Source organism: Antedon mediterranea, chromosome 5, assembly GCF_964355755.1.
Source record: "Antedon mediterranea chromosome 5, ecAntMedi1.1, whole genome shotgun sequence".
Lineage (NCBI taxonomy): Eukaryota > Metazoa > Echinodermata > Crinoidea > Comatulida > Antedonidae > Antedon > Antedon mediterranea.
Genome location: NC_092674.1, coordinates 11,528,001 through 11,544,844, shown reverse-complemented (window position 1 = coordinate 11,544,844; position 16,844 = coordinate 11,528,001). Strand labels below are relative to the sequence as shown.

The 16,844-nt window shown below is 30.7% G+C and overlaps 1 protein-coding gene, 1 long non-coding RNA gene and 2 other non-coding genes across 4 annotated transcripts; all 4 read left to right on the top strand.

Moving 5' to 3' along the window:
- Nucleotides 1–608: 608 nt before the first annotated feature.
- LOC140049146 (uncharacterized) lies at nucleotides 609–3,083 on the top strand. Its single transcript, XR_011845198.1, has 5 exons — nucleotides 609–619; nucleotides 1,025–1,077; nucleotides 1,333–1,390; nucleotides 2,844–2,912; nucleotides 3,039–3,083. It is a non-coding gene; the product is annotated as an uncharacterized lncRNA (long non-coding RNA).
- Nucleotides 3,084–6,783: 3,700 nt separating this feature from the next.
- Trnai-uau (transfer RNA isoleucine (anticodon UAU)) lies at nucleotides 6,784–6,890 on the top strand. Its single transcript has 2 exons — nucleotides 6,784–6,821; nucleotides 6,855–6,890. It is a non-coding gene; the product is annotated as a tRNA-Ile (tRNA).
- A 234-nt stretch (nucleotides 6,891–7,124) lies between these two features.
- Trnai-uau (transfer RNA isoleucine (anticodon UAU)) lies at nucleotides 7,125–7,231 on the top strand. The gene is made up of 2 exons: nucleotides 7,125–7,162; nucleotides 7,196–7,231. It is a non-coding gene; the product is annotated as a tRNA-Ile (tRNA).
- A 4,031-nt stretch (nucleotides 7,232–11,262) lies between these two features.
- On the top strand, nucleotides 11,263–16,156 carry LOC140050010 (medium-chain acyl-CoA ligase ACSF2, mitochondrial-like). The gene is made up of 9 exons (XM_072094991.1): nucleotides 11,263–11,316; nucleotides 11,663–11,805; nucleotides 12,299–12,427; nucleotides 12,610–12,663; nucleotides 14,581–14,693; nucleotides 15,008–15,055; nucleotides 15,257–15,365; nucleotides 15,548–15,640; nucleotides 15,983–16,156. The coding sequence occupies exons 2-9, from the start codon at nucleotides 11,668–11,670 to the stop codon at nucleotides 16,136–16,138; spliced, it is 840 nt and encodes a 279-aa protein (XP_071951092.1). The 5' UTR covers nucleotides 11,263–11,316; nucleotides 11,663–11,667; the 3' UTR covers nucleotides 16,139–16,156.
- Nucleotides 16,157–16,844: the final 688 nt, after the last annotated feature.

The following is a 16,844-nucleotide window of genomic DNA, read 5'->3' as shown; positions in this document are numbered from 1 at the left end:
CCTTTGTCACCAAACAAAGCCTCTTTTAATAAGGGTACCCTGAATAGAGGTTGGTCGGCCGTAGTTCTAAAACTAATATTTTGGAAGTACCCACTTAATATGATTATACTATATGTATAGACTTCGTACTGGAGAATAAATAAACATACAAACCAAAACGTGTTACAGTATCTTAAATCCTTTGCCTAATTAGTATGATTTGCTAACATATAAAGCCTGTTTCCTGTCGACGTTATTCGACGCTATCGTTAACAATAATCAGCGATCTTCTACGTAAACATTGAAATGGTAACGATTTACAAAAAACGGTACTCGCTATCGTTATCATTTCAACTTGATCGTTTTCAAACGATCGTCGTTGAACTATTAACGATCAACGACGATAGCGTCGAATAACGTCGACAGGAAAACAGGCTTAAACAAAGCAGGTACAGTTCTATACTTGTAACAAACAAAACAATACAAGTAATAATTGTAAATCATGTACTTAAAGATTCTTTATTTACAGTTTATCGGTATTCTTTTTCTTAAGGACGTTATAATCAGAAGTTGTTTCAACATATACCCTTTTCCATTGGAAACAGCGCTTTTAAGTCATCCAGCTGTCAACAGCATTCAGGTTAGAATCTGTAAAAAATACATAGTTTGTGGTCATTATAATGTGATTCACAGAATAGTCAAAATAGTTTTTAAAGAAATAAAAAAATAAGTGAAGACAATTTTGCAAGATTGGTACTAAATAGAAACATTTGCGTGGTTAGTTATTAACCTTTTTATTTCTTTCTTTACAACAATGAACAAAAAAGGGGATACTCTCTGAAAGGTCTACGTTTGTTAATAGTGTATTCCAAAAAAAATCAATGTTTGTTATAAAATGTTATTCATGATTGTATGTATGATCTCGGAGATGTGTTAAATTTATATTCAGTGTACAATACTGTAAAATAAGGGAAATTTGTCCTCAGTCCGAATATTGCATATAGTACATAATGATATCTAAAGTCATGAATAATGTTTTCTTTAGATTGTGGGGATACGAGATTATAGATATGGAGAGGACGTGTGCGCCTGTGTTATGTAAATATTTGTTGTTTTATTGTATGTATGATATTTTAATATTGCTAGGATGATACAATTCTACCATCACTTAGTAATCAATAGAAATTAGTAAAATTTATTTTGTTAAGGCTTTTCCAGGCACTTTCCTGTGTACATTACTGGTGTACTGCCCAACAAATGACTTGTTTTTACAAAATGTTACATACAATTACATTAGTATTACCAAGGAGTTGTATCCATGGTATTACTTTAAAATTTTCCATTAAATTCCAGACTTAATCCAGGCTGTACTTTTACAGTAGAAGATATAGAAAAACATTGTGTTGATAAGGTAGGAGTAAGACGTTGTTTATAACATAAAGATAAGGATGACCATTAGTTACAATAGAATAATAAATGTATAACAAATAAATAAGAAGAAGAAAGAGTTCTTAAATAATAAACCAAGTGGAAAAAACCTTGACTAGAGTCAAGACAGTTTTGTCTAGCTACCATCTAGACTTCGTCAGTTAAGTTTCTAAGGACGTGTTTCTGCAGTCATAATACAATTATCGGTTACCAATCAGATAATTATTTTAAAACTTAAGTGCGCATGTGCAGATATTGCCATCGCATTTATCCGATAATTATCTGATTTGAATGAAATTATAAGTTTCCACACGAACTTTATCGGTCAATGTCGATTTTTTTTGGCTGCAGAAAGACAGCATACAATTATGGTTGCACACCTTTACAGCCATTTCGTGGTTTTACTGTATTAGTCAGGTGGCTTAGCGACTAAATCGTTACACAGGACAAAAGCACCAAATTTGGCATGAGGCTTCTTTTAGACCTGCCATGGAGGTATAACCTCCATGGACCTACTAATTGATTTTTGCCTAGAAGCCACCCGATCAGCTTCCGATTTTCTAAGATGGCGGCCAAAATCCAAAATGGCTGCCAGTAAATTGGTATATCATATATCTCTGGCTGTAAAAGTTTAAATAGGTAATAATACTATACTAATAATAATGTACCGTACTGAATCAAGAATTTCTGAGGTCAGTAAAACCGATTCAGGAAATATTATATAAAGTGAGTTCCAAGATGGCGCCCAAAAATAAAAATGGTAGCCATTGACATTGAAATACATATATTGTATACAAAGTCACAAATAGTCCATTCCTAATGTATTTTAGTCTGCAAATCAGACAGAAAGTGCAAGCATTGCATTTTATAATTTTTTTAACCATGCTAGTTATAGAAACTCATGTTATCAAATTTATAAAGTTTTTCTTTGACCTTTGACCTCAATTTGAATATTTAAATCCAATTGAAAACAAAATGTCCATATCTCCGCAACGCTTTTATTAAATTAAATAATTTTAGTGTCACAGTTATAAAAAAAATTCCAGTTATAATTACATAAATGAGCATATGATAAATGTACATACTGAAGTTGCAGCTGTAAGGTTAAGTTGTGGCTTGGTGGTTATGGTGCTTGGCTACCACTCCAAGGGTCCTGGGTTCAAGACCCGTCACATTTCAGGATTTTTTAAGGACCAAATTACAACTCCACTCTCAAAGACTTTTAATAAGACTTAGTTTATGTAGAGGATATTGTGTATATGTTTGTCTTGTGAACCTCTGAGGGTTCCTAATGATCAGCAATAGCTGGATGGATCCCTCATTAAATATGTTTTTTTTTAAAAGATGTTGCGTTGCTTTATCCAGAAACCAATTTTTGTTATACATGTAATGTTGTATTGAACATTAATAAAGATAATGTTGATTATGTCTTACAGTTCCTTATAAATTACCTGCCAAAATACTGCTTACAATTTGATGAGTTTCCAAAAGGTTTTACAGGAAAGGTATTCAAACAATTTGTATTGGCTTGTGCAACCAAATGATAAACATTATTATTTGTTATGTATTGTTAATAAATTAATACGGTACATAACGCTGTCTTCATTGATTATGATTTTTTCTTTTTCAAGATTGATCGTAAGAAGCTTAGAGGGATGGCCATCGAAAGGATCACCGTACCAACTTCCCCATATGAAACTTAAAATAGTTATGTTTATTCTTGTTGACCTTACACAAATAATATTAACAAGATACTAATAATCAAATTTAGACTGTTGGGGTGTATACTATAGATAATATTAATTATGATAGGCATATGATTATCAGTTAAAATACAATTATGAATAGTTGATTACTTCGAATATAAATTAGCTTTCTGTTGAAGAATAGCATACAAAGGTTAAGCATTAAAAGTTAAAACTTTCTGCGGTAAAATTGAATAGCCATAGAAAATTAGGATGATGGATCCAAACATACTTTAGGTTATCTTCAACAATTTTCTCTCTTTGCCATAATTTCTTTTTTTCGTTATGTCTGGTGGTGGTGGAAGCATGCCATGTACTAACTGAAGTCGCTCATAAAGCCACTCCTTAATTTGTACATGTTTGGGAACATGTAAATAAAAACAATAAAAACAATTACTTTTAGAAATATAAAAAAAAATAAACGAAGAACATATATTGGAATATTTCAAAAACCACTCCTACATACAAAGGTAAGGGTGACAAAAATATTTTAAGTAACTATAGACCAATTTCGGTAGTTTGTCATGTTTCTAGTGTCTTTTGGCAAAGCATAGCGCCCTCAATTTGCGTATTTTGGCATGATTTGTGTATTTTGGCAAAGAAGATTTGCGTATTTTGGCAAAACAGATTTGCGTATTTTGGCATTATTTGCGTGTTTTGGAAAAGCATAGCGCCCTCAAATTGCGTATGTTGCCATGATTTGCGTATTTTTGCAAAGCAGATTTGAAAATTTTGGCATGATTTGCGTATTTTGGCAAAGCATAGCGTATTTTGGCAATTTTTTTGCGTATTTTGGCATGATGCTCACCAACCCCACTCCTTATATTGGGGAAAAATACGCAACTACGGTATTATGAATAATGAAACTAAATGGTTTGAAAATTACGTTAGTGAAAGAAAACAGGTTGTAAAATATGATAAGGTATATCAGATAATATCAGAAACAAGAAACAAGAAACATTGAAATCGAAATACCACAAGGAAGTGGTCTCGATCCTGTTCTCTTTTTGAATAACGACATATCACGATCTTTAACAAATGTTTCTTTCTTTCAAAGTGAGTCTATTACTACAAAAAATGGCTGGTTATCAAAAGTTTTAATATGAATGGTGGCATCAGACAAGGATGCCCTCTATCTGTACTTCTTTTTTTATTAGCTGTTGAACTATTTTAACAATTTACTTGTAGATGATTTTTTTGAATATTATATTTTCAACAAATTTTAATATACATATTTTATATGCTATACATTTGTATTGAATATCCAATATTGTATGTGATTGTGTGTATTTGTATGTTTTATCGAGGGCCCAATGATCATCAGGTTCTTTATTGAAGTGACTGGATGCCACCATAAAAAATGTAATAAATATAACTTAAACATAACTAGAATAATGATAGGGCGCCTACATGTATTGAATTACCATAATTAAAATAAAATATTGTATCGTTTAAAAAATTTTAAATCATTTAATATTTCTTCATCATTCTAACTATTCAATTGAATTAAATTTTAGATTAGAATGTAGATATATTTATTGTTATAACATTTTATTTGATATTTCATTTATAGTATTTTATATTGTATATACCCTATACGTTTTCGTTGTTATTTTTTAAGCATATTATCTTACACAGCCACATTCGGCTTTGAAATACCTTAAACAGAATATTTCATTTTGAAATTTTATATTGTTTATAATAATAAGTAGTATTTACATGATGTTATTGCTGTTGACACAAATAAATGAACATTTGGTTGGTAGCTGTTAAAGTACGGTACCAGTGCTAACAATAATGTCACTGTCTGAATTACCTTATCATAATTAGGCGTACACTTATGCTGGTTGTATAACTGTCAAATATTGAATTCGAAAATGATTGCACAATTGATGCACTTTAAGACAAAATAGTAGTGTATTGCGATGTGTTTATTCATTTAAGAAGTTAATACTTAATGCAAGAAATAGATAAATGTTCCTAATTGGTTTATGTAATTACACGACAATTACAGACTTAATGGAAAACGCAATAGGAGCAAGTAAACATAAAACAAGAAGACAACAAGGTTTATTCTCGATTTGTTTTTACAATAGTCTCGTTACTAAGAGGTGTTTGCTATTTAAATAGAAGCCAATTCAAAGTCAGAAGAATACCAGTAACGTAGCACTAATAATTAACCTTTTACCAATTGATAAGTAGGCATATAGATTGACTTTTGTAATATATAATTTCTTGCACATCTGGTGTGTTTATTGAGTGTTTTGTTTGTCTGATAATTCCCATTCAATATATGTATTAAATTTACGTGTAGGGTCTATAATAAAAAACATATTTGAAATCATCTTACTTTTTAAATATACAGAATAATATATAGAAATATAAATATTTAAACATACTCATGCACAACAAATCAAAAAATAAAATGAACAATATTTCTTTTATTCCTATCATTATTAATTATTACCGGACCCCTCGTTCTTATGTGTATTTGTGGGTCAAAGAGTGGGTATGAAAATATGTTAAAACTGGGAAGTTTCGCGTTCTAATTTCTTGTGTAGACCAATCACCTTCCTTAGACTTTGTTAATTTAATACCCTACACATCTCTACTTGCCAATATTCTGAAGAAGACGACTGTAGCATTGCAACCGGAACGTGGAGCCATTCTCAACTATACTTTCCGTTTGGAAACACACATTGACTAGTATTTTTTTATTTGAATTAATTAAATGTGAAAGTAGTGAATTCAAAAACCAACTTTATTGGAAAACATTGTCTGATATGCAAACTATGATATATTTTGTAATAATCTTAGGCATAGTCACTTAAAATGTTGCCTGAGATTGAAAAAAATATCCTAATATGAGACCAGTGTAAGTTTTCATCCTAAATACTGATGTTACAGTTTTAAGCTTAGCCATTTTTCCTCATTGTGACTCATGAATAAATTAGCTAATATGGTTGCTAGAGGTGAACCCATCAATTTGTTGATAATATGCATTATTGTGAACAAAATGAGTTCCTGAAGTTGGAAGCATCAATCATTTCTTCGATGTTATTATTACATTCCTCATTTTTTGACATGTACTTAACTGCCAGATCAATCGACTCTTCTAATGATATATTTCTAAAAAGATTTTGTACGTCAAACGAGACCATAAACTTGTTTAGTTGTTTCAGATGATTTACAAATGTAAACGAGTTGCCAAGTTGAAGAGATAATTGGTTTTGTTTTTGGTGATCCTTCACGGGTATATGTTCTCCAGTGGCTCAGTCGGTTAGCGCGCCGTACTTATAAACAGTACATGGCTTCGCCCTTACTGGTAGGTAATGCGGAGGTCGAGGTTTCGATCCTCTCCTGGGGAATTTTTTTTTATACAAAAATTATTTTTCAGAAAAAAAATACAAATAAACACTGATAAGTGGAATTAGGACCTATATAATAATAATATACCTTATAATACCTTATAATAATAGTATGCGGTTTATCTGATCATTGTCATTTAGCATAAAACTTAACATAACTTACCTAATTAATATATTCTGTAAATAATTGTTTTAGGGCATATTACGTAATACTAAACAAACGTTTTGTTATATTGAGATTTTACACAGGTATACCTATATGTTCCCCAGTGGCTCAGTCGGTTAGCGCGCCGTACTTATAAACAGTACCTGGCTTCGCCCTTACTTGTAGGTAATGCGGAGGTCGAGAGTTCGATCCTCTCCTGGGGAAATCAATTTTTATACAAACATTATTTTTAAGAAAAAAAAAAAAATAAAAATAAACCCTGATAAGTGGAATCATACTACCTTATAATAATAGTATGCGATTTACCTGATCATTGTCATTTAGCATAAAACTTAATATTTTACCTAATGAATATATTTTGTAAATAATTGTTTTAGTCCATATTACGTAATACTAAACAAAAGTGTTTTTGTATTGAGATTTTACACAGGTATATGTTCCCCAGTGGCTCAGTCGGTTAGCGCGCCGTACTTATAGACAGTACATGGCTTCGCCCTTACTTGTAGGTAATGCGGAGGTCGAGAGTTCGATCCTCTCCTGGGGAAATCAATTTTTATACAAACATTATTTTTAAGAAAAAAAATAAATAAAAATTCTCATGGCATACATAAAACCTAAAATATAAAAATAAATTCTGTTTAGAATATACAAATGATTTTCTAAATCTGTTGATTTTACATTTCAAAGGAACGATGAATCCCTTATTAATAAAATAGATGAAACGTTATTATGAAGATAGGTCTAGTGTATCTACCTGGATATTGTCGAGATCAATAAGGTTGATTAAAAAATAAGGGTCGGGTCTTTTGTGGTTTTGATAGTGGATTTACAACAGATGGAAGGCTAAATGTCACATCAAAGCTCATCAACTGCTGATATCAAAGTACTTTTTCAAAATTTGGCCAAATATATACCTAAATTAATTAAATATTAGTATGTCTTGGAATTAATGTTCTTTGCCTGTTGTGTTTATATATATAAAAGTATCTCTTCGGAGATCTTGCTTCGTGAATAAAAATAATGTTAGATATAATGGAGATACAAAAAAAACGAAAAGCTAAGTCAAAATGATAAAGTAAAACAGCCGGAAAAGTTAGCAGAGCTTCCAAGCAACACTAGCCCTTCATCAGTGCAAGTGAATTTACAAGCGCTGCATGAGTCCCATTGAGACTGTGCCTCTGATTTAAGAGATACAATAAAGTTCAGTTTAATGTCCTAATTTATTTCCATAATTTATCTCATGAATTATTCAGGATTTCTGCCTGAGAAGGCGATGAAAATAGATGTCGCATCCACGCCCACCATATGATATATGGTAATACTAAAATCAACCTAAATAATTGAATGGGGTGTTTTTCTTTACTCAATTTGGCCTTTCTCTATTGATAACTCTTTGATATAGTTTAATGTTTTTTATCTCTGTAAACAATTGCAAACGTTGGCTGCCATGAAAGAAAAATTATACATTGTATAAATATAATAACTTATTTTATTTATTTAGCTGATTTAGCTTTTTTATTATTTATGTTTTAGTTTTTTAGGCTAGTTAGGGACTTAGGGGGACACAACTAATCAAGCTCTTTTGAGTTTTTATGTGTTTCCTTTTCATCTTTTTTATGTTCTCATATATTGTTGTTGTATATTTTCATGATAGAGGATGAATAAAGAATATTTGAATTTGAATAACTGGAAAGTGGCGGGATAATTTAAATAACGCCATATGTTTTAATATTCTGTAAATTATACTGGTACAATCGTATCATGTATATATATGTATGAAGAGTAAGTTTTTCCATTCTGTTATACAAGTTTGGTGATAATTGTCTGTGTTGTGATATTTGGACATCGATGCTGCACAGTTAGGCCTATACATTTGCATTCACGGTTTCATTGAGAGCAAATTGTGAGTTTTTTTAACAATGTAAATGTCTTTTTTCCTTTTTTCCACATTTAGGCAAATTAACAAAGGCGAATTCACAGAATTGTTATCATATAGTTATAATTTTTTTTTCTGTAGAAATATTACATTTATCGTCCATCGATACACCCACCGACATATTTATCTCAGTGTGTTACCATAAACATAGTGTGATAATTTCACGTGAACTGATATTAAATTCGTCCGCTATTTTTTAAATCCGTAAATCCAGCACTGGAATTAATTTCTAAATCTACTAAAAAAGCAGTACATTAACGTATCAATAGTCAGTTGGAATCTATATATAAATTTACGTAAGGGCAAAATTCGGTAAATCGCGCCTTACTTCTAAAATTTTTACTCGATGGTATATAAAGTTGGTTCGTACTTTCGGTACTGATTTTAACCACCTGATGTAACCCTGTTTACTAATTAAATTGAGTTAGATAATTAGTTATTGACGATTAAAACGAATTTAGGTTCAACGATTTGCCCCAAATAGGGGTGTTTTCCGATCGTGGTATACACTGTCTAATGGATGTCCAACTTGAAAAATACCCGCACACAATAATACGAGGACGCTTCGCATTTTCCTATCTCCTCCTACGATAATTGTTTTTAATAGCTGAAAACCGGTTGAACAGCTCGAGTACAGAATCATAATGTTGAAGACAGGCCGATTTTCTTTAAAAAATACTATTTTGATAGATTTAATATACGTTTTTACAAATGTATTGATTTGCGATGAATGGAACATTCCAATCTCTCAGTCTGCCAGTTTGGTTTAACACAAGTAGGTAAATTTATGAGCCCTTGGAGAATAAACTTGCAATACTTCGACAATACAGTACTGCAAATACCTATTAACCATTTTTGGTCTTCATTTGAATCGAACATTTCTTACTGTGAATACTGTTAGATGTAAAAAAATATATACAAACATTTCTTACTGTGAATACTGTTAGATGTAAAAAAACATATACAAATAAACTTTATTACTGTGATTGTGGATAGGCTCTACTGTTAGATATATAAACACGTAATATACAAATAAACTTTATTACTGACAGTTGCTTCTCAACGTTTGCATTAATTAATAATTACAAAAAATATAAACGTCGTAGTGGTGTATCGTTACATGTACTTTACTATTTCAATCGACTATGAGTGACAGTTTTAACAAAGTATTAAATCGCAAATGTTTTACTATATTTAGTCACCGTTAGTGGTATATTATTTATAGGCCTATAAAAAATGAAAACAATATTTCGTTACTGATGTGGATAAAGAATATATTTAAAAATTGTTCCTCTTTGTACCTATCCTCTTTCCCATCCCTCAACCCTAATTGGGTTTCTTTAAATGAATAAACAATTTGGACTCATTTTGTGGTAGGCCTATAAGTTTCTCTTTCGGAAGTAATTGCCAGGGTGCTAATTTTGGTTGACTACATAAATCATTGTGTCTACTTATTCGTTTCTGTAAACGACAATGTATTAGTCCTGCGGTACGTGCATTTGAAATCGCCAGTTGTTTTACCCTGAAATTACTGTGTATTCGAGAACCATCTGTGGGCACGACCTAGATGGTACGCGAGCGAAGCGAGCGTACCATCTAGTATTTTAAATTCTAGTGTGTAAATGTTGGTCCCCCCTAAATACACAGCACATGGACGTAGACGCGTGAGTTCAGTCATTCATCGCTTCTGATTTGTCAAATCACGTTGCGTTACGTTCTTAACTTATTTGGTTAGATTCTGATTTGTCAAATCACGTTGCGTTACGTTCTTAACTTACTTGGTTAGTTTCTGATTTGTCAAATCACGTTGCTTTACGTTCTTAACTTACTTGGTTAGCTTCTGATTTGTCAAATCACGTTGCGTTACGTTCTTAACTTACTTGGTTAGCTTCTGATTTGTCAAATCACGTTGCGTTACGTTCTTAACTTACTTGGTTAGCTTCTGATTTGTGATTTGTCAAATCACGTTGCGTTACGTTCTTAACTTACTTGTTATTTTTGTCTTTTAGTACTAAAATATATTCGTTTCATAATGAAATTTCATAATATTGATATCTTAACATATTCATTAACATGTTCATTTCTTAACGTATTCAAGTCTTTGCATATTAATTTTTCTTAACGTATTCTTTCTTAATACATTCATTTATTGTTGTTTTACTGGTACAATCTATCATATATATGTATATATATATATGTATGAAGAGTAAGTTTTTCCATTCTGTTATACAAGTTTGGTGATATTAGTCTGTGTTGTACTATTTTCTTAACGTATTCATTTCTTAACTTAAGACATAATTTTAACAAATTCATTTCTTAACATAATCATAGTTTTGCATATTCTTTTCTAAACATAATCATATTTTAGCGTATTCATTTTCTGTATATTAATTTCTTAGCATTTCTTAACTTACTTGATAAACATAATTGTAAAGGCCAAATTAAGAAGTTTTACTATTAATTTACTGTACTTTATTTATTGTGTGGCTCTATGAAGCCAAGTTAGCTCATTGTTCCACTTGAGTGACTCCTTGCTGATTGGCTAGTTTGTAGTGCTCGCAGGTGGCATTATTATGCAAATTAGCTCACTGTGTTCTGTGGCCAAGGTCAGTCAGTTAGTACAAGAAAATGGTGGTTAATGGAGACATCAGTGGGATGCTAGTGTATTACTTTGGTTGCTTAGGCCTACTTTCGGTAAGCGTATACTTATATATACATAAGATTAGGAGGCAGGCATATCATCTTAATGAAACTATTGTAGTAACTATTGAGTCTTTACTTTTATAGATGTTTTGTTAAAATTTCAGTTAATCGTGATATGTGAACTTGGGCGTGGCGGAGAATTCCTAGAAAGAAGTAATTATATAGGAACATTGTAACCGTCACGTTAGATTATCGTCACGCATTAGCAAGCCTATGTCAAATAAATACAGTACTCATGTGGATGCAACAATTGTGTATTTTGTTCTGAATAATAATATAAAAGAGAAATATAAAACTCTAAATTAACGAACATGGAATGGAACTCTATTTTTTTTAGAATCTATGATGGAAACCTCTACTGCTATCAGACGTTCTATGCATGAGTTGCTAGAAGAACGGGTTAAAATGCATCCTGACAGAGAAATGTATGTGTTTGTTAGTGATAATGAGAGATTGAATTTTTTGGATTTCCATCGAAAGGTATACACTCATCTAAGAGGTTAATTTACATATTATAGGCCCTAATGCTTTTCTTTTTAGGATTGTTTAACTAACCTCACACTTATTGATAATTATAATTGCCTTATGCTATTACAATATGTTTTAAATAGTTAAATTATCCTTAATGATTTTTGTAAATCGAACAAAAGTAAATATTGAGAATCTTTTTTTTAACCTATATAATGAGAGATTTGAAGAAAATAGCTGAAGTTAAATAGATAGCTCAATGGAACGCTGTTATTATCAGTCATTACTCTATATTTAACAGATTTAAATATTATTATTTTGTCGCATTGTCTATAATCTTGATGGAGCCTTCGTGGTGGTGAATAATAAGCCACGGCCACATGATAATGTAACCCTATACAAAGCACGAGCACTAACAATTGATTCCATTTCTAGAAATTATATATTTGCTACTACGAATTCATTTTCTGAGATTTGGTAATATCAAGTTGAACTGACTTTTTAGGTAGAGGAATTAGCGTCTGGTCTACTGGATATTGGTCTTAGTAAAGGCGATTACATAGCTATTATTGGGCATAATCACATGGAATGGCCACTGATCGCTGGTGCAGCACGGGCAATTGGATTAATATCAGTAAGTTAGATTACTGAAGGTTATGTTGTGTTTGAATATTTTAAAAACAATTTCTCAAAACAAACATGATTAAAATAACTGGTAATAGACATAGGCCTAAACATCTTGTCTTGTCTTACAATTGATATCGTTTATAAATTTTAATTTAGACCAAATAAAATCATCTTTATTTTTCTTTACAGGTGTTTTTGCAAGTGAATTATCCCATGCACATAATAGGAGACATTTTACGAAAGGTGAATACGAAATGTGTCATAATAAAATTTCAATATGAGAAAATTCTTGTTGTTTCAATCCAAAATACATGTCTCTCGGGACCGTATCTCCACGTACGACAAAATTTGCCCAGTATCATGGAAACATTTGGTAATATAGCATCTTGTGTGTATCACATGTGTTATCATTAGTTAAGGATTGGTTGCCTATGATACTGTACTATAGGCAATACATGTGATGCTGTTTTACGGAAATGTCCTATATGATACTGGTAAAAGCTAGTACTGAGAATATGGTGCTCAGTTCACACTTTGTAAGTGGAAAGATTAACCAAAGTTTGAATCATGTACGATGTGTAAGTTTGTGCTATTTCTTTCAATCTAAATGTTGGATACATTTTTACTTTACTTTTCAACATATTTATGAATGATTTAAGTTATGATCTAAATCAGAGTAGAGATAGCGACAAAATACAAGTTGAAGACAGCTTTATCAATCATTTATTATACGCTGATGACTTAGTATTATTTGGAGATACGGTAAGGGGCTTACAAATTTTAATAAATAAACTCGAACATTTTTGTGACACATGGGGTTTCAGTGTAAACATAAATAAATAAAAAATAATGGTATTTAAAAAGGGTGGGAAACTAAAATATTTTGAAAAATGGTATTACAGGAATATTCAAATGGAGGTTGTTACGACTTATAATTATTTAGGAGTGGTATTTAGTTCAAATGGCCAGTGGAACAAAGCACTTGAATATAATTGTCAAAAAGCAAACAACGCGTTATTTTCCGTTAAATCTTTTATTAGTCGAAATATGAAATATTTACCAGAAAATACATGGAATTATATTTTTGACACAAAAATATTACCAATTTTAATTTACGGCAGTGAAATATGGGGGTTTTCTAACCAAATAATTATTAATAATTTCCACACGCGTTTTGCGAGGTTTATTTTGAACATTGGAAAAAGTGCCCCTAGCGCAGCCGTAACTACAGAATTAGGCAGAGTTTCCTTGCATGTCGATTGTTTAATTTCAATTATTCGTTTTTGGTTGCATATTATTGACATGGATAAAAATAGATTTATTTTTAAATGTTACAGTTTTCAGTTAAGAAATATTAACAGAAATGAATATTGCTGGGCTAGTCAGGTAAAACATTTACTTTGTTCAACCGGCTTTGGTTATGTTTGGTACAATCAAATGATTGAAGACAAGAAATTATTTATTAAAGAATTTAAATTACGACTGATTGATTTAGAAAACAAAAATATTTTGAACAATTTTCTTTACATTCAAAACTAAAATATTTTAAGTATTTTAAAACGAAAATTGAAATAAGTTATCATTTGTTACACTTAAAAGATTGGAAACGTAAAAATATATTCACAAAATTTCGTTTAGGAGTGTTAGATTTGGAAATAGAAAAGGGAAGATGGAACAAAATCCCACTTCAAAACCGTTTATGTAAATTATGCAATATGAATTCTATTGAAGACGAATTTCATTTTATGTTAGTCTGTCCATATTATTCCGAACTCAGCAGAAACTTATATATTCCTAATTTTTATCACACGTTCCCTTGTTTAAATAAGTTTTATTTTTTAATGTGCAACACTAGAGTAGTCCAAGATTTAGCAAATTTTGTTTATTTAGCTTACGAAAATAGAAAATATTATTTTGCAACCCAACCAGAAAATATTATTGTATGATTTGTATGTAAGATATAAGGGCCAGAGGCCTAAATATTGTGGAAATAAAACCCCGTTAGGGGAACGAACTTGTACATTTTTTTAAATGGTAAAATTGTTTAGCTAGCTATAAGAGGGTAAGAGAGAATATTCATTTAGTTTCAGTTCGGAGCTTTTTACTCTTTTATATTTAATAAGAGATTAGAGAGATTTATTTAATTTCTTTTTCATTCAGACATCATGTAAGGCTTTATTCCTCACTCGAAGTCCAGAAAACCTGTATACAGACATTTGTAAACTGATTCCAGAGTTGAGCTCTAGCACTTCTGGTAGCATCATGTCTAATAAGTAAATACTTCTATTTTATGTTTTTTTTACAACATTATTATCAACAATTAATAATATGGTCACTAAAGAAGTTTTGCCAAAAATAGATGATTTCATAGTAATTACGAAATTACCATATTTTACCATAATTAATATATAATTATTATGTAAATGCATTAAAACATATGCGCGGTTACCGAAAATAAATCTTTGTATTAAAACCGATATAAATGTCAACTATTTATAGCTTATTATTATAATGCAATGGCTTCTACATTTGATTTGAATTATTCATAATGTACTGCAGGATAATACAGCAATCTTTTTTGTTTAAGCTTTCCGGACTTGAGGTATATCGTAGCTACAGGCATCAATCATAAAAGGTATGACATTTAAATAGATCAGATATGTCAATAAAATGATCATGATAAAATGTTCATTAATAATAAAATGAAAATGTTTAGCAATGAATAACTGACTGCAGTATACAAACAGTACCGTCTCTAATGGTCTCTTTTATTTAATATTTGTATTAACTATAAAACTTTATATTGAGTCATTATGTTTGTATATTTGAATTATAGTGGTACAACCAAGTTAGAAGATTTGTATCTTGCTGGTTATGAAGACACAGTTATGCAAGCTGTCAAAAGGGTCACTATTGATGACATTTGCTGTGTATTGATGACATCGGTTTGTACTATTTCTACAGTATGATATCTCTTAACATTCCTACTAAATTAAAATCTGAAAGCGGAACATTTTATATTTTTTTAAGTAACTGAAACAAACGTTTGTGTTTCAATGCACTCCCATGTAATGTAAGTCCAAGTACCCGTTTTCAACAAATATATATTCTTTGTATTTTATTTCAGGGCTCAACCGGACCACCAAAACTAGTAAAAAAATCACATTTTCGAATGTTGAACCCTACCTATGGCCTATTACAATTGTGTAATGAAAGTCAGGTAATAATTATTGATACAGTAAATAAATTGTATAACATTAATGAATTATTTGTTAACATATCAATATTTTAAGGTATGAATAAAAGCAAGGATTACTAATGCGATATACGTTGCTTCCTCAATCAAAAAATATGCACTTCTTCAAATTCAATTAAAATTTAGCCTTGAAAAAGTAAGATTCATTCAATAATCTAAAACACTTTATTTACTCAAACACACAAGATTTGATTAAGAGAAACTACAACATGTATGATGTTAATAATAATAATAATAATAATAATATGTTAACAATAATAAGTTGTCAAGATACCAATATTATAAAATGTAAAACTTACATTGAAGGTAACCAAACTAGTGTTGTGTGGCACTATGGCATTTATGGATTGCGCTGTACAAACGCATGTTTGTCCACTTCTTGTTGGTTCAACGTGTATATACCCTAATACAGATGCCTTTGATTGCAAGAAATTCTTACAAACTATCAAAGATGAACGGTAACTTAATTGTGAATTAGTGATACGGCACTTTTGTAGATTTCCTTCTCTTGCACCTTTTTAAATCTTATAGCGCACTTGTTTATGATTATTTATCAGCGGCTCTATACATCAGTAATAACATTGTCTTCACCTGGCTTATTATAAAATGTGTAATGCCATTCGGAAGATTATTCAATGTATATAGTCCGGGCTCAGAAAACAAAGGATCGGCAAAGGTTTTTCCTTTGTTTATTGAATTATCACATTATTTTAATCACTGACGCTTAATCGTCTAAAACGACGGTTTTTTTAACATGCCATGTTAATGTCACACAATTGTTATTTACAAAAGTTAGATCGAAAAAAAAAATATCTACCCAAAATTTCCGTTGAGTCTAACCGTTTACTTTGTGAAAATATTTTTTTTCTCCGTTTTTTCCCTTGGAAAACTTTAATAAAACTACAAAATTGCCTATTCAATGTCTGAATTTATTAATCTTCATTTTTCATGTTTGTGGGGTAACAATACGTCTTTAAAGTAATATGCAATGGTACTGTGCATTAAAGATCAGTGGTCAGATTTATAGGCATGCAACCAGCCTTTAAGGCGACAGGAAAGAATGACACATTTCAAGAGTTTTATTGCTTCTACCAGTTTGATGTACGTACCTTTGACAGGAAATAAATATTGATTTGATTCAATAGAAATCAAAATAAATAAATATGTT

Bases quoted from the DNA above. Each gene is read 5' to 3' on its own strand.
- LOC140050010 (XM_072094991.1), top strand. From the start codon at position 11,668: ATGATGGAAACCTCTACTGCTATCAGACGTTCTATGCATGAGTTGCTA. The intron at 12,664-14,580 runs GTGAATACGAAA...TTTTTCATTCAG, and splicing joins TAGGAGACATTTTACGAAAG to ACATCATGTAAGGCTTTATT. The intron at 15,641-15,982 runs GTAATAATTATT...CTTACATTGAAG, and splicing joins AATTGTGTAATGAAAGTCAG to GTAACCAAACTAGTGTTGTG.